General features: G+C 47.9%; 1 protein-coding gene across 3 annotated transcripts; it reads left to right on the top strand.

Annotated features, from left to right (window-relative positions):
* The first annotated feature begins 6,512 nt into the window (after positions 1 to 6,512).
* Positions 6,513 to 10,406, top strand: Smim12 (small integral membrane protein 12). Of its 3 annotated transcripts, none has more exons than XM_034504138.2 (3): positions 6,525 to 6,653; positions 9,332 to 9,418; positions 9,505 to 10,406. In XM_034504138.2, the coding sequence occupies exon 3, from the start codon at positions 9,510 to 9,512 to the stop codon at positions 9,786 to 9,788; it is 279 nt and encodes a 92-aa protein (XP_034360029.1). In that variant the 5' UTR covers positions 6,525 to 6,653; positions 9,332 to 9,418; positions 9,505 to 9,509; the 3' UTR covers positions 9,789 to 10,406. The 3 variants fall into 3 exon arrangements, with proteins under 3 accessions (XP_034360030.1, XP_034360029.1, XP_034360031.1); XM_034504140.2 differs by having other exon boundaries at positions 6,534 to 6,653; positions 9,355 to 9,418; XM_034504139.2 differs by lacking the exon at positions 9,332 to 9,418 and having other exon boundaries at positions 6,513 to 6,653.
* The last annotated feature ends 5,406 nt before the right edge of the window (positions 10,407 to 15,812 follow it).

Here is a 15,812-nt window from a genome sequence, read left to right as displayed (position 1 = left end):
GCCAGCTCTCTCCAGAAGAGGCCACCTTGGGGAAAGGGGGTATCTGATAAGATGGGAGTGGGGGAGAGGAAGAGAAGGGGCCAGGGGCTTGAGCACTCTTGGTTCTGGACCTCAGGGGTTACCTGAGCTCTTTGGGGGTTAGAGCTAGCTGGGAGAAAGGGGGTCCTGGTCGTCCCAATAAGGACCTGTGCCTTCTGAGAGGAGTCCTGCTGAAATGTAAAGGAGAGGGAATGAACCCATTTGCCCCTCATTCAAACCAGGTCCCTTTGCTCCCAGCCTTTCCAGAAAGGAAAGTCCCACGTTCAGTGCTTGGCACATGGCAGTTGTACTAACGAGCATAGGTGGGGTGGGAGGGTGGGTGGGGCCCAGGTTATTGTTAGAAATCATCGAATGCGCACGTTCGCTTTCCACAGAGGACAGACAAGTGCTCTTCCATGCTCCAGTCTAATCCAGTCAGCAGCTGCAAACTCCAGATTCGTGCTGCCCTTTTCTCTGATGCCTCCTGTGGGTGGACACTTTGCAGGAGTTATAAAGGACACGACTTCACTAAGAAACTTAAAGGAGGCATGGCTAGGTGGTTTTTTTTTGTTTGTTTGTTTGTTTGTTTTGAATGCCTCCTAAGGGTCAGCCAAGGGACTAGTGCCTCACAGAGAAAGGGTTGAAGCTCAAGGAGGCTTAAGTGGGCTCTCCAGAGTCACAAAGCCAGCAGCAGTGGGCCCAGTCAGGTCCGATGCCAATTCATGACATTTTTAGATCTATGATGCTATGATGTCCCCAATTTAGAAGGAACGTGACAACAGCCCCCACCCCTCAAAAGTCCTTTTTATAATCCCTTTGGGGTTGATGTCTTACCCTGAGGCAGGAGGAAACAGCCTTGGCACTAGCAGTTGTTTGGGGCCACACTGGATGGACCAGCCAACTCTTTTGTTCAGGAAATGTTAGTCTCTGGCAGGCACCACGGAGGTGTCTTTTAAAAGTTGTGTGTGTGTGTGTGTGTGTGTGTGTGTGTGTGTGTGTGTGTGCGCGCGCGCGCGCGTGTGCAACAGTGGTTGATAGTGTATGTCTTTGGTCACTCTGCACTTTGTTTTTTGATGTTCAGGTTTACAGTTTGTCTATTCTGCTCTAATGACTGCCACCAACCCCTAGGGGTCCTATCTTTGCCTCCTCGGTACTGAGCTCACAAGCATCCGCTTCAGCGCCATGCGTTTTATGTGTGGGTTCTGGGGATCCAAATTTGGGTCCCCATCTTTGCAATCCTTTGGCCTACTACCCTTACCCACTTTACCGAGCTCTTAGTTTCTGTTTTTGTTTGCTTTTTTTTTTTTTTTTTTTTTTTTGAGATAGGGTTTGTGTAGCTGTGACTGTCCTGGAACTTGCTCTGTAGACCAGACTGACCTCAAAATGGTAGAGATCCTCCTGTCTCTGTCTCCTGAGGCCTGGGATTAAAGGCATGCCTCTCCTTTATATTTTAATTTTATGTGCATGAGTGTTGGCCTGTATACATGTATGTGTGTGACATGTGTACCTCAGAATTCAGAAGATCCTCTGGAAGTGGACTTTGGACGGTTGGAGCTGCGTGTGGGTACTGTTGCGCATCGCCGGGAATTGAACCTGGGTCTTCTGGAAGAGAGGCCAGTGCTCTTAACAGCTGAGCCATCTCTCCAGCCCCCCTCCAGTGGGCTTCAAACAATGCTGCAGGTGATTCTGACATACAACCAAATGTGGGAACTTGGACTAAAAGTTGTCTATTTTCTGCTGAGTTTCTCTTGAGATTGCTTTTTTTTTTTTTTTTTTTTAACATCCTGAAATTGGGATGCAAGTGATTTTTGAGTGAACAGAACAATTCTGTGTAGCAGGTTTTGTGATTTGCAGCTGAGGAGACAAGCTTGAAGCGCTTAAACTCCTTACCCCTATTCCCGAAGCTAGGAAGACTCAGAGTCTGCATTATACTTGGACCATGTTACAGTGTTCACAGGGATCTGTGTCCTTGCTCAGAAACAGGGGTAGGTTTCCTGTTGGTCCTGTAGTAGATGTAAATACGCAAAAGGAAGCAGGTCAATGCCAGTAGGTCATCCTGTGTGAGCATATGCTTAAAATGTCCCCAGGAGCCAGACATAGTGGCACACACCTTAGTCCTAGCACTTGGAAGGAAGAGGCAGGGAGGTCTCTGAGTTTGAGGCTAGCCTGGTCTACTTAGCAAGCTCCAGGACAGACAGAACTACATAGAGAGACCTTGTCTCAAAACTATCAAAATAAAATGTCCTCAGCGTTTGAGGCTGGTCTCTTGGTATTGGTCCTGTGACCTAGGCAGTTATTCTGTGCCTCAGAAGTATTCTGTGCCCCAGGAGATACAGTCGTTGTGTACAAGTGGTTCTCTGCCTGATAGTAACCAGGCACAGGAGCAGAAAGCTATAGTTTGAAGAGGGACCTGTTCTCAGAGGAGCTGAGCACGTGACATATACAGCTATAACAGAACGATGATTCTAGAATTTCTAATGAACAGAGTTCTGGAGCTGGGAGGTCTTATTTCTAGATGGCAAATGTTAGGTGTGATGTCATATGCTTGTCATATCCCAGCACGTGGGTAGTGGAGGCAGGAGGATGAGAAGTTTGAGGTCCTTTGCAGTTACATAGAGAATTTGAAGCTATCCTGGTATACATGAGATTCTTTGATGGGATTAAAGGCACGTATGACACCTTGCTCAGTGAGACCATCTTAAACAATGCAAAGCAACAAAAGCAAAATGAAAAAAACAAAACAAAACAAAAACAAAAACCTCCTACGGCAGGGCACAATAGTGTGTACCTAAAACCCCGCCTACTTGGGAGTCTGGGCAGGTGGAGCATCTGAGCCTCCTTCTGAGCCAGCCTTGCTAACATATCAAGATCCCATCTCCACAGTAAGTAACGGTATTGCTAGAGAGCTGGTTCAGTGGTTCAGGCCACATGTTCTTGCAGAGGACTGAGATTCCATTCCCAGTACCCACAGACACATGGCTGTCTGTAAAACCTATTCCAGGAGCTCTAATGCCTTCTCTGGCTTCCTTGGGGACCAGACATGCATGTGATGGATGCACATACATCCATGTAGGCAAAAATGCTCACACAAAATGATAAATCTTTTAAAAAGCACCACCATTAATAAAACAACAACAGCAACAACAACAACTGGAGGCCTGGTTGTAATTCTAGTACTTTGGAGACGGAGGCAAGAAGATTGCATCGAGTTCAAGGCCAGCGTAGGCCACATAGCAAGACTGACTCAGAAGGGGTCTGAAGAGACGGTTCATCTGTTGTTTGTTTGTTTGTTTGGTTTTCAAAACAGGGTTTCTCTGTGTAGCCTGGGCTGTCCTGGAACTCACTCTGTAGACCAGGCTGGCCTTGAACTCAGAAATCTGCCTGCCTCTGCCTCTCAAGTGCTGGGACTAAAGGCGTGCACCACCACTGCCTGGCAATGGCTCATCTGTTAACAGCACTGGCTGCTGCTCTTCCAGAGGAGCCAGGTTTGGTTCCCAGCACCTACATGATGGCTCATAAACTGTAACTCCAGGTTCAGGGGATCTGACAGCCTCTTCTGACCTCCAAGGACACCAGGAATGCATGAAGTACACAGATATACACGTAGGCAAAACACTCATAACTTTTAGTAAAATTTAAAACAACAAAGAAAATGACTATCTCAAAAAAAAAAAAAAAAAAAAAAACCCAACAAACACAAGAAGCTACCAGCACATACCTGTCATCCCAGCTGGAGGCCAGAGGATCAGACGTTCAAGGCCCGTGTGGGTTGTATGAGACCCACCTGCTCTTAGAACGAACAACACAGTGGCCTGCGTGGTGGTGAAGGCCTTCTTCCTGAATTCCCTCATGCTGGAGATCGATCGAGAGGAGGAAAAGGAGCTGAGGGAGACTAACACCCCTTTGCAATCTCACCCATAGATTTGGGGTCCTTGTGACCTGATCACTGTTAAACATACTCCAACCTCTTTGCATGGTTACAATGGTAATTAGATTTCAGCGTATTTTCTAACAGGAGTGAATATCCATCCGCAGCACAGTGAGTGGAAGGGAGGACATTCAGTTCCAGCAAAGGCTTGGAAAGATGACTGTTTGGAGTGATTGGAAAAGTAAGCTAGAACAAGGCAGAGCAGCCCAGGGTTGGATAACGTGGCCAGAAGAGATCGGTGGCTAAACTGGGGATTCTATTGTTGTATTTAAATTATGAGGGTCCTTTGGCCAAAGTAATGGGCATGGTGTTGACGGGAAGTGGGAGGGTGGAGAGCTGCTGATACGGTCCAGGTAAGAGGCAACGGTGTTGACTTTGAGGGGCAGTTAGAAGCATAGGTGCTGTAGGCTGGGCAAACTTGAAGATATTACTTGGATTTTTCCCCCTTTAGTGAAGTAATACCTGGAATGAACACTGCAGAAAGAAGCACAAATCTGGAGAATCTTAGCATGTCAAGAAGCATTCACTACCAAACACTCATTGATCAGATGCCAAGAACTGTGGCAAATGCTTTCTGTACATTAACAAGGTTTAAAACAGCAACCCTGGAGGATGTCTTAAATGTTTTTGTTACTTTTATTTATTTGTGTGTGGGTGTGTAGGTGGATGCTCACATGTTACAGACCCTGTGGGGAGTTGAGAGGACAACGCTCAGGAGTCAAGAGTCTCCTTTTATCATGTGGGTCCTGGGGATTTAACTCAGGCCATCAGCCTGCTGGCAATACCTTTATCTCCTAAGCCATCTGGCCAGCCCTAGGGTATTTTCTTACTGTTTTTTTTTTTTTTTTTTTTTTTTTTTTTAAACACGAATAGCATTGTAGAGATGGTTCGGTGGTTAAGGGAACACACCATTCTTGCAGATGAATCAAGTTTGGTTCTCAGCATCCATGTCTGACAGCTCATGACCTGTATCATCAGCTCCAGGGGATCGACGCCCTCTTCTGACCTCCACAGGTGCCAGTGCCCATTGCACACCGCCCCACCCCCATACACATAATTAAAATCCTTCTTAAAAGGTTATAAATATATTTTCTTAGATTAGCAGGCCACAGAGTCAAGATTTGAATCTGTAACTAATTTTAATATTTGATATTTTATTTTGTATTTTTTAGACAGGGTCTCAACATGTAGTTCTGTGTGATATGGAAGTGCTAAGTAGACAAAGCTGGCTTCAAGCTCACAGAGATCCGCCTGCCTCTGCCTCCCTCAATCGATATAGAGTCTTAGTTTATAGCCGAGGTTGGTCTTGCACCTCAGGACTTCTCAAGGTGCTGTCATTTCCACTTAAGCTAGGGCTTCTGCACTTACCCGGAGCTGCTGGAGGGAACTTCTAGTCACTACTAAAACCCAGCTTAGGGATCTGTCCTTCCAGGTAGCCTCTACTCACTCTTCTTGTATGGGCTGATAGTGTCCTCTGTTATGACATTGTGTGGGCCTACCTGTTTCCTCTTTATCCAGAAAACGCCCGAGGGCGGTCCCCATGTGTACCTCCAATGTCTAGCTTGTAGAATGGCTAACTAAATGCCAGCCTGTGTTCTAGACATTTCTGATCTCTTCTCTTCCCCCACAGATTCACTGCACAAATAATCAAGATCTGATAATTATGGTTGCTAATTTCTGGCAGCTTCTTCCTCCTGTCTTCGCTCTCAAGCTTAGCTTGGGCTCTTGGATCTAAAATAGGAAGAATCTCTAACTCCACGGTACAGTCTTGAAGAAGCGTCCTGTGAGCGTACCCATGACCTTGAGAAATGGCTCACAGCTAACTTCAGGGAAGGTGGGTGGAGCACTTCAGGTAGATGAAACAACATGGACACACAGGCTCCGAACGTTGATTTTTTTAGTATGTTATTGGTAAGGAGACTGGTCAGGTTGAGATCAGTGTGGGCAGGTTGGGAAGGCAGGACTATGTTGGACCATTAAAGATCTTGGGACATGAGGCTTTTTCCTGTATGTGATAAATACAAGTCTGCTCAGGGGCAGAAACATGAAGGAGGGTGGGTACTTGTAATCAAAGGGTCTTGGTACTTTCAGCTATTTGTAGACTCACTAAAGCTACAGTCTAGCTCCCTGTGTGTTGTGCTCCTGGCACGATACTTTACAAACATCATCTAACCCTCACAAAATCCCTGCGAAAATGGATGGTGTTAACGCTCCTTATGCAGAAGAAACGAGGCTCAGATTAATTAATGACGTTCCCAAGGACACACAGCCTGAAAGCACAGATCCCAAGAGGTTTTAAAGCACTAGGTTATTCTCCGCTAAGGGAGCTTCTGGAGGTCAGAGGTTTGAGTTTTCGGTTTCGGTAACACCTGACCAATGATGCCTAATGAACTTCATTTAGATCAATGAAAACTGACTATTCACTTCCCTTTACTAGCATGTGGCAACGTCACAGGGGAGCCTCCGAGCCGCCAGGGGGCGCTATACTATTCTTCCTTTAGACCGACATAGGGGCGGGTGCCTGGCTTCCTTTCTTCTGTAGCTTGGCCAGAGCTCAGCCAATCGCTACTCTCCGAGAGAGCCCGGACGCCGGTGGGCGGGGCCTCGGGCGGCGCCCTGCTGGCCACTGGGAGCCTAGACGTCCGTGTTGCTCCCGGCTAGCGGGCGTAACGCGGGGCCGGTCCGGGCTGTGCGGGCTGGGCCGCAGGTGAGTTGCTAGGGCTAAGGGCACTTCGCTTCCCAGGATCGCTGGCCCGAACTCCCACGGGGACCTCCTAGTTGAGGGAGTGACCGTCTCCCTGACTGTCTCGGCCAGCTCTTGGTGGCCGAGTGTGGGCTGCGGTCAGAATTTGTCGGCCTCAGGCACCTGCAGGCAGGAGGGTGATGAGGCCACGCGTGTGGCGTGACCGGACAGGGGACAGGAGCTGATGACCCGGACCTCACTGGTGCTCTCATCCCAACTTGACTGGAGTAGCTGTCAAGGCTGATTGTTTCACCTTCTCGGACCTCTCTATGACTGCTCTCGAATTTGGAGTGTAGCTTCCGGTGGGCCCAGGCACTGGGACAGGTTTCCTGGCGGCCCGGTTGACCTGTACCTGGAGCCTTTGGCTGGCTCCCCTGCGTGTCGGGCTGGAAATAGGCGTCGCAGTATTTGCCAAACACTTGTGCTACTTACATTTTGATACTTCATAAAGTCTAGCTGCTTATGATAGTATCCCTAGCCCTTTGTGAGTGCGGGTGGAAGACTCCTGTAGTTTCCCATAAACAAAGCAACGTGTTTATGCTGCCTGTCATTCATTCGACCCTCAAACATTTTTTTTGGAGCTCTTTGCCAGGGAGGACAGCAAGGGTGGGAAGAGGTACAGAGCCTAGGACGATCCGAACATCCTTGGTTCTTAAACTTCTGGAGCTCCAGGGTGCTTGAGAGATGTAGGCAGGTAGGATAGGCCCACATAGTGCCTGCCGCAGAGAAGGCTGTGTCGGATACATGGATGACTGGAATCCGAACAAGGCCACATAGAACTTGTGCTTTATATGTACAAGAATAATACTCATGGACTGGTTCTTTTGATACATCCTAAGAGAAATTGGAAAATTGAGAGTCTCCACTCAGGAAGAGTATAAAGGACTTGCACCTGGTGTGACCCTGAAATCATAGGCACATGGGGACTGGAAACAGGACAATCAGCAGGTCAGAGTCTTCCTCTCCTACACTGAGGGTTTGAGGCCAGGTGGGCGACACAAGGGCCTGTCTTAAAAATAAAAACAAGCCCTGTGGTTGGTGGCACATGCCTTTAATCCCAGCACTCAGGAGGCAGAGACAGGCCAGTCTCTGAGTGAGAGGCCAGCCTGGTCTACAGAGTGAGTCGGAATGACAGGACTACACAGGGAAATCCTGTCTCAAAAAAACCAAAACCAACTGACCAAACAAACCCCAAAACTTAAATGAAAGTAGAGTGGAGTTTAGGGTTTCGGAGCTTCCCTCTTTGTTAATGTGTACATTGTAGGATCTCTCAAGTCTCGTTTACCGCTCACAAGGAAGTCTTTGGATATAATGAGAAGCTGAGCTAATGGGGAGCTGCAGGAGGCACTCCATACATCCAGGGTTTGAATGGGCACCATGCTCACATCTGCAGAGTGTTCTTTCTGCTAGAAAAAAAGCCCAGACTCGACCTCCAAACCAGTGGGCCTGCGATTTTGGCAAGCTGACACAGTGTCTTCGAGCCACTATGGCCTTGGACAAGAATTTGGGCACATAGTTCCTACATCATAGAGGTATTGTGAGGGTCAGGCGATGACCAGGGGGAGATATCGTAGAGCACAGGGCATGGTGTTAGGTCAAAGGACCAGGAAGAGAAACTTGAATCTGCTGCAGTTCTTCACCTCTGACGGTCCATGTATAGTCTCGGGCCTACAAGACACACTAGTTCCCCCAACAAGAATCAGAACTAAAGGGAGAAAGGAGGAGCTTTCAAATCCTCCATAAGGTCTGGGTGTCTCGCCCTAGAATAGAGAAAGAGAGAGGGCAATGTTGGAGAAACACTTGTGGAACCATAAACACAGGCAAGTGGCTTCATGCTGATGACTAAGATTGGAGGGTGCATGTGGAGCTGGAGAGCATTGTGTGTGTGAAGTGCTTAGCCCAAGGCCCAGCTTGGAAGAAGCACTCAGTAGATGGTGGTAGCTAGCATTCTTACATTCATTGCCAGTGGGCTTTTATGATTGTAGCGGTAATTAAATAATGGTATAAATAGTAATTTAATAGTGGTAATCAATTGCCATTTGAGTGAGTGGGTTTGCATATTACTTTGGTGTTTCATTGCAGGAGGCCCTAGGGGCAGCTCCACAATTTTTGTTATTCTACAGCGTTTTCCACAGGGATTTTTTAAAAAAGTATTAGGGTTCTAGGGCATTCCGGAATACTGTATTATATGTGATGTTTTCAGGGGCTAACTGTGTAAGCATGTGTGTGTCAGTGGTTGCAGGTCATGTATTTTGAAGTTGTTTTGATCAAGATTTGTTAACTGTAGGTTGTTAGGAAAGCCAAGGCAGAATAGGCTTCAAAAGGCCCTCTCCATCTTAGGTCAGAACAGTTAGGTAACGGGCCATACTTAAGCCTCTGTGCTTTACCCAAGGAAAAGGAACTACTTATCATCATAGGGCCAGAATTCAGAGTGAGGCTGTGTGTCTGCATGTGAAGTTTCATAGAGCAGAGAAAAGACTTCTTTTCCCTTCCCGAGATGTTGACAGATATCTGGAGGAGGGGACCTGAGGTCATAGCAGGTCTGAAGTTGCATTCATTAGGCTTGGAGCTTCCTTGTGAGGAGCATCTGCACACAGAAGCACTGTGTGCTTCACGGAGGTGTTTGTCCCCTTTCTTAACAGTCGGATCCTTTGCAACTTCCTAGAGTATCTCGGGACCCAACTGTTGCACAAAGCACAGTGGCTGCTGGCTGCTCTGCTGGGTGGCTGGTAAGTAGAGCACCCCATGTGCTATCCACACTTGCTAGAGGAGGGGACGCTCATGTCTCCCTAACACTCTCTGTATTCTTCTGCAGGTGTCATGTGGCCTGTGCTTTGGACTGTGGTGCGAACCTATGCCCCCTACGTCACCTTCCCTGTGGCCTTTGTGGTCGGGGCTGTGGGCTACCACCTGGAGTGGTTCATCAGGGGAAAGGCTCCTCAGCCTGTGGAGGAAGAAAAGAGCATCTTGGAGCGCCGAGAGGACCGAAAGCTGGATGAGATGCTAGGCAAGGACCACACTCAGGTGGTGAGCCTTAAGGACAAGCTAGAATTTGCCCCTAAAGCAGTCCTGAACAGAAACCGTCCAGAGAAGAATTAATGGAGGGCTCAGGCCCCTGTGGTGCACAGGGATATGCCATGTCCTGCCACCATGTCAACCCAGCTTCAGAACATACGTCTGATTTGCTGCCCACTCCGGCCCCTTGGGCACCCACAGCCACACACGCCATGTACTGGCTGGTTCTTTATGGCTGAACAGCTGTAGCAGTAGGGGCCAGCAAAGAGGAAGACTGCATCTGCTCAATGGGCTCTCTCCATGACTGGGCAGGCTTCTGATCTTACCTGGGAGCACTGCAGGGACGAGCCCTGGGGAAAGAACCATGGTCTCAGGCTCCCTGGGGAGGGGCTCGGTCTCAGCTGGGAATAGTTGGGGTTTATTGTTGCCATTAGGAGGGGCACCTCCATATCTAGTTCTTGCACTGGAAAGAATTCAGAAGCGTCCCTGGCTCCCTCAATGAGTTTTTCTTATTTTTCTGTGTGCCTCCTTCCCTTTATTGGCTCAGGCATGGGATTCTCAGGGGAAGGAAAACATGTTTCTATTGTGGGGAGCTCAGGCTGTTTACCTTGGGGCTGATGGGGCATAAGCCTAGAAATAATCACTGTCTTCCATCCTTCCTCATTGGAGTGAGGACTCAATTAAAGAGGCACATGACACATATTGATGGAGTTCTATTTTCTGGATGGGGTCTGGGTTCTTGGAGTTAGAGCAGACATTTGGGGTATGTCATCAGTATTGTCTGATGACTTCCCAAGACTGAGCACAGCTGGAAGCTGTGTTTTGCCGAGTGCTAGCTGAGTCTCCCAGAGACACAGGATCCCAAGAGTCATTTTATTGTGATTGCACAAGGCTGCAGCATCCCTAGGGTCTAACATGGCAGCACATACACTCAGAGATATTTTCACAACACCTGGCAGGAATGATAAGGGGTCGGCTGCTGGCAACGTTTTGTTGTTTTTGCTCATGTCTGTGTGGGTTTTTAAATTGTGCTTTGTTTTGAAACAGAGTCACTGTGGCTAGCCTAGAACTTGTTACAGAGACCAGGGTGGCCTCATATCCAGAGAAATCAGCCTGCCTCTGCCTCTTAAGAGTTGAGATGGAAGGCATGTATCCCCCTGACCCCTAGCTTTCTGTGTAGGCTTAAAAGGGGTTCCAAGGTTATCCTTTTATATTATTTTTACAGATTGTTATTTTTGTCTTACCATATGGTAGTTGGCATTGTTTTTGGAGTGGAGGTTGCTGAGGTAGAACCCAGAGCCCCACACATGTTAGTCACTGTCTAACAGTTTGGATTCCTCCCTGTTTTCAATCTTTAATTAAGAAACAGTCCTATTAGGTTGCCAGGATGTTCTTGACTTCTTGGCCCTCCTGCCTCAGCCCTGTGAGTAGCTGGGATTGTGCTACCAGGATGGATTCTATCATTGTTTCTTTTCCAGGCTGTGTTTCTAATACTTTTTATTACTATGTTTTACGTTCATTGGTGTTTTGCCTGCATGTATGTCTGGGTGAAGATGCTGTATCCTGGAGCTGGAGTTACAGATAGGTGTGAGCTGCAATGTGGGTGTTGGGAAGAACTAAGGACCTCTGGAAGAGCAGTCAGAGTCAGTGCTCTCAACCCATGAGCCATCTCTCTAACCCCTCTAGTACTTTAAAATATTTATTTGTTTATTTAGTATTTGTGTGTGTGTGTGTGGTGCGTGTGCGTGTGTGTGTCTGCACCTTAGTGCACGTGTGGAGGGCAGAAGACAACTTCTGAGAATCCGTTCTTTTCTACCATGTGGATCCCAGGAACCAAAGTCAGGTCATCAAAGTTGGCAAGTAGGTACCTGCTGTAACATTTTTCAAGTCCTCTTCTTTGTTTTTGTTTGTCTTAATATTTGCTTGTGTGTGTGTTAGTATGTGCTGGTGCCCCCCCCCCCCCCACTGAGGCCAGAAGAAGGTGTTAGATCCCCTGGGGTTAGAGTCACAGGTGATTGTGAGCTACTTGGTTTTGGGTGCTGAGAGCTGAACTCAGGTTCTCTGGAGGAGAGGGGTCTTAGCCACTGAGCCATCTCTCTAGTCCCCTTCATCACTTTCTTTAATAGCTGTACAAATTATTAAACTTGATTCTCAAGTTTCCCTAGTGCAGGATGTGGGTATTGTTTTGCTTGTTCATGAGTTTAAACACTGCAATGACTGTCTTATGTGAGGGTTTTCTTCCATTTTGAAGTCAGTGGTAGGAACAGCAAATGACCTTGAATGAAGTATTTTTGTGCGTGCGTGTGCGTGTGTCTGCACCTTAGTGGATGAAGTATGTCTTCATGCATAATACAAACCATCTTTCCAGCATATTGCTGGGGAGGTGAGAGCAGAAGGCCAGAAGAAGCGGGTGGCTAACCCAAGTGAGTGGAGAAAGTATGGAATTTATTTGAGTACGCATGATCTGCCTCTCACTGAGGAAGATGCCTCTCCTGTTTATCTCAGGAACTGTCTACCCAGAGGTCTCATGGATGACTTCGGATAGAGAAGCCAGCTATGGAGTGGGTATACTGGGAAGAGGGGTAAGTGGTGACCTGGAAGAATGGAAATCCAGTCAGTAGCGTCCCCTGTGTGCCTAAGGGAGTTGCAGAGCTGAGCCATCATTGCTCGAACAGATCTTGTGGAGAGTGTTAGGAGTAACTGTGTGCCACCTAAGTAAGGATGAAAAGATTGCTGGCTCTGAAAGCATCATCTAAGCTGAGCTTTGGCAAGCCTGGGCTAGGCCAGTGATGTGCTTCATTAATAGCGCGGTGCTGCCACTCTGTGGCCGTTCTAAGTATTACCAGGCCTGTGACCGTTCCACTGGGCTAAATTTGAGTCAACATTGATGCCTGCAGGGGGCAGTCAGGTGCCAAGCGAGTGACTGGTTTAGCCAGGCTGGAAAGTAGAAACCACAGGCCTGTCAATAGGGGGCAGTAAAGACTCAGTTTCCCATTTGTTTAGCTCACTCAGGGGCACTAAGTTTTCTATATCTCCCCCATTAGAGACGCTAGAAACAGAATGAAGTTTTTCTTATTATTTCTGTCTGTAGAACCTGTTTTCTAAATATTGACAATTCATTAAGGAAAAGCTAAGGCTAGACATTAGTTCAGTAGGTAATTGACTACCCATGCATGAAGCCCTGGGTTCTGTCTTCAGCACCATATAAACCAGGCGTGTTCTGTGGGCGTGCCTGTGATCTCAGCACTTGGGACATAGAGGCAGATCAGAATTTCAGGGTCAGGTTAGTGAGACTGCGCAGTGGGTGATTTGGTGGCTTGAATTCAATCTCAGGAATACCCAAAATGGTGGCTAGAGAGAGCCAACTCCACCAAGTTGTAGTCTAGCCATCATCTGGGTTGCGCCGTGGCATGTACATTCAGCACGCAAACCACATATAAACAGTAACACAGATGAAACAGTTCACGGCCGCCGCAGACACAGTGAGTTCAAGGCCTGGGATATAAGAGATACTGTTTCACAGCAACAAAAACAACCAAGAATTGAACGTGAGGAACAGTGAGGTGGTTCAGTGGGGAAAGGCACTTGGCACCCAGCCTGATAACCTGCATTTGATCCTTGAATCCCACGTAGTAGAAGGTGGGAACCAACTTCCACAAGTTGTCCTCTGATTTGAACACATAGGATGTGGCAAGTGTGTGTATACACACATGCAATAAACAAGAATATAATTAAAGTCAAGCTTCCCAATCTTTGACCTCTCAAAATGCCCCTCTTAGGGAGCACGTGCTCCAAAATGTTCCAGTTATCACCACAGAGGAAAAAATTCCCTCCCCGAGAAGATCGAAGGGGGATGCCCTTTGACTATACCCCAGAGTTGGATTTCCATGGAAACATTTGGAGCCAGGTGTGGCAGGGAATGCCTATAGTCAGCACTTACGAAGCTGAGGCAGGAGGATGGGAAGCCTCGGCCATATATCTAGTTTAAGCCTAGCCTGGCTCCATAGTGAGACCTGTGTCAAAAAATCAAAAGCGAAACACCCCCAAAGGAAAAAACAAAAAGCACAACCATTTTTGAGTATCCCAAGTGAGAGTGGTGCGGCTTCATACAGTCTGGAAAACATTGAAGGATGGAAAGAAAGACGCAGAAACAACAAGAAGGTTTTCCCATAGACGTTTTTAGATTTTTTTTTTTTCAGATATTTTAGAATAACCCTGTCCCCACGGGTGCACCTCCTACCCGCGCCTGGCCTGCCATCTTTGGAAATCCAAGAGATTCTCTCTTCCAGTCTCACTTTGATTGTGCCTCCTCTTAAATAATTTTATTTCCTGGGGCATGTCCTTGTTGAATTTCTGCCTCCAGTGAGTCTATTAATATTCTCAGCCAGAACTTTCTTTCCCACGGGCTGGCTGAGGTCTGTGGCTACTGTAGTAGCAGCGATAAGAAGCTGCCTGCTCTTTTGCCTCTGTGCAGGCGACTTTTTTTTTTTTTTTAAAGTAGCAGGACTTAGGTACATGTGGCCAAATGCAGGTCAGGGTTGCTGTGGTGAGCAAAGCATGGTTATCTTGGTGAGTCGGCACGATTCACCTTGGAGACGTGTGGCCATCTATTGACTGAGCCAACAGTCAGGGTTCACTGAGGTACATCGCTGAATGAATGTACTTGGAACTTTCTGTGTGCTCTCCAGCCCTCCCTGGGTCTTTCCCCAGCCCCAGGATGAAGCCTTTGGGGCAGGCTTATCCTGTCTGAGCAGGGCAGGACTTGCTTCTGTCCCCTCAGTGGCTCACTGGTGCTTTTCCACTTTCTAGGCTCTTTCCTGTGTCTGTTGGCTGGGTTAGTGTACGGCGGCTGGGCAGCTGCCAGGACAAGCCTGCCAGGGAACATGCTGACTTTTGTCAGCCTCTCAGGGCCCTGGGTTGCTGAGCCTGTCAGCAGACTTCTGAGATAGTGAGGAATTAGCATCACAGAAGTCTGGTTTGGGAACCAGGCAGTAAGAGTGAAGAGGCTCCCTGCACATATGCGCATACAAGTGTGTATGGGTGCATTCGCACCCGCTTGCCTGTGTGTGGGGGTCAGAGGTCAACATCAGGCATCTTCCTCATTTGCTCTTCCTCTTATTTTTTTGAGATAAAGTTTCACGAGGAACCCAGAGCTGGACGACTGAGCTAGACTGCTGGGCCAGCAAGCCCCAGAGATCACGTTGACTGCTCCATCTCCTTAGCCCGAGTGGCTCTGTCTTGATTGACATGTTCTCTCACTCTGGTTGGTCCCTTGTGCTCACTGAGCTGAGCTAGGGAGTGGAGCAGAAGGAACAGTGAGCCAGGTGCAGACTTGACTTTTGTCTTCTGCCTGAGCAGCTACCCCAAAATGCTCCTGTCTGAGTCTCTGAGGCTTTCTGGACCTTGGTGTCTTTGCCTATAAAAGGGGTAAGAGTTTTTGATACATAACATGAACATTTCAGCAGTGGTTCTCAACCTTCCTAATGTTCGAGCCTTTCATATAGTTCCTAATATTGTGGTGACCCCCACCCCCCAACCGTACAAGCATTTTATTGCTACTTCATAGCTGTAATTTTGCTACTGTTATAAGTCACAATGTAAAATATCTGATATGCAGGATACCTGATATCCAACTCCCACGAAAGGGTTGCTTAACTCCCAAGGGGGTTGGGACCCACACATTGAGAACGTCTTTTCTAATAGCTGTATGTGATCCTGGTGAGTGGGGAAGAGGATAGAGCAGCCTTTGCTGAATGGTGGTGACAGAGGTCCCTCACAACCCTCTGGTTAAGGACATCTTATTTCTATAGGCTCCAACTGGACCAGGGGGCTCAGGGGGCTCAGGCTTCAGATCTCTGGTGCGCAAAGTCAGAGCTGGAAAATGAGGAAGCCAGCAGAAGTTCACCGATCTGGAGAATGGGTGAAGGAGACAGAGCCTTGGACTTGGAGACAAGAGAACCAGCTGGTGTAGGGTTTGCCCTCCCGTCTCCTGGCTCCTGGTTCCCCCGACGCACAACAGGATCGCCATTACTAGATCCCCCTGCTGATAATGACCCAGGAAAGCCTGTTTGAGTGGGATGTCGGCCAGTCTGAGCAGGGAAATATAAG

This window comes from Arvicanthis niloticus, chromosome 5 (genome assembly GCF_011762505.2).
Source record: "Arvicanthis niloticus isolate mArvNil1 chromosome 5, mArvNil1.pat.X, whole genome shotgun sequence".
NCBI lineage: Eukaryota > Metazoa > Chordata > Mammalia > Rodentia > Muridae > Arvicanthis > Arvicanthis niloticus.
This window is presented reverse-complemented; position numbering and strand designations above follow the sequence as displayed.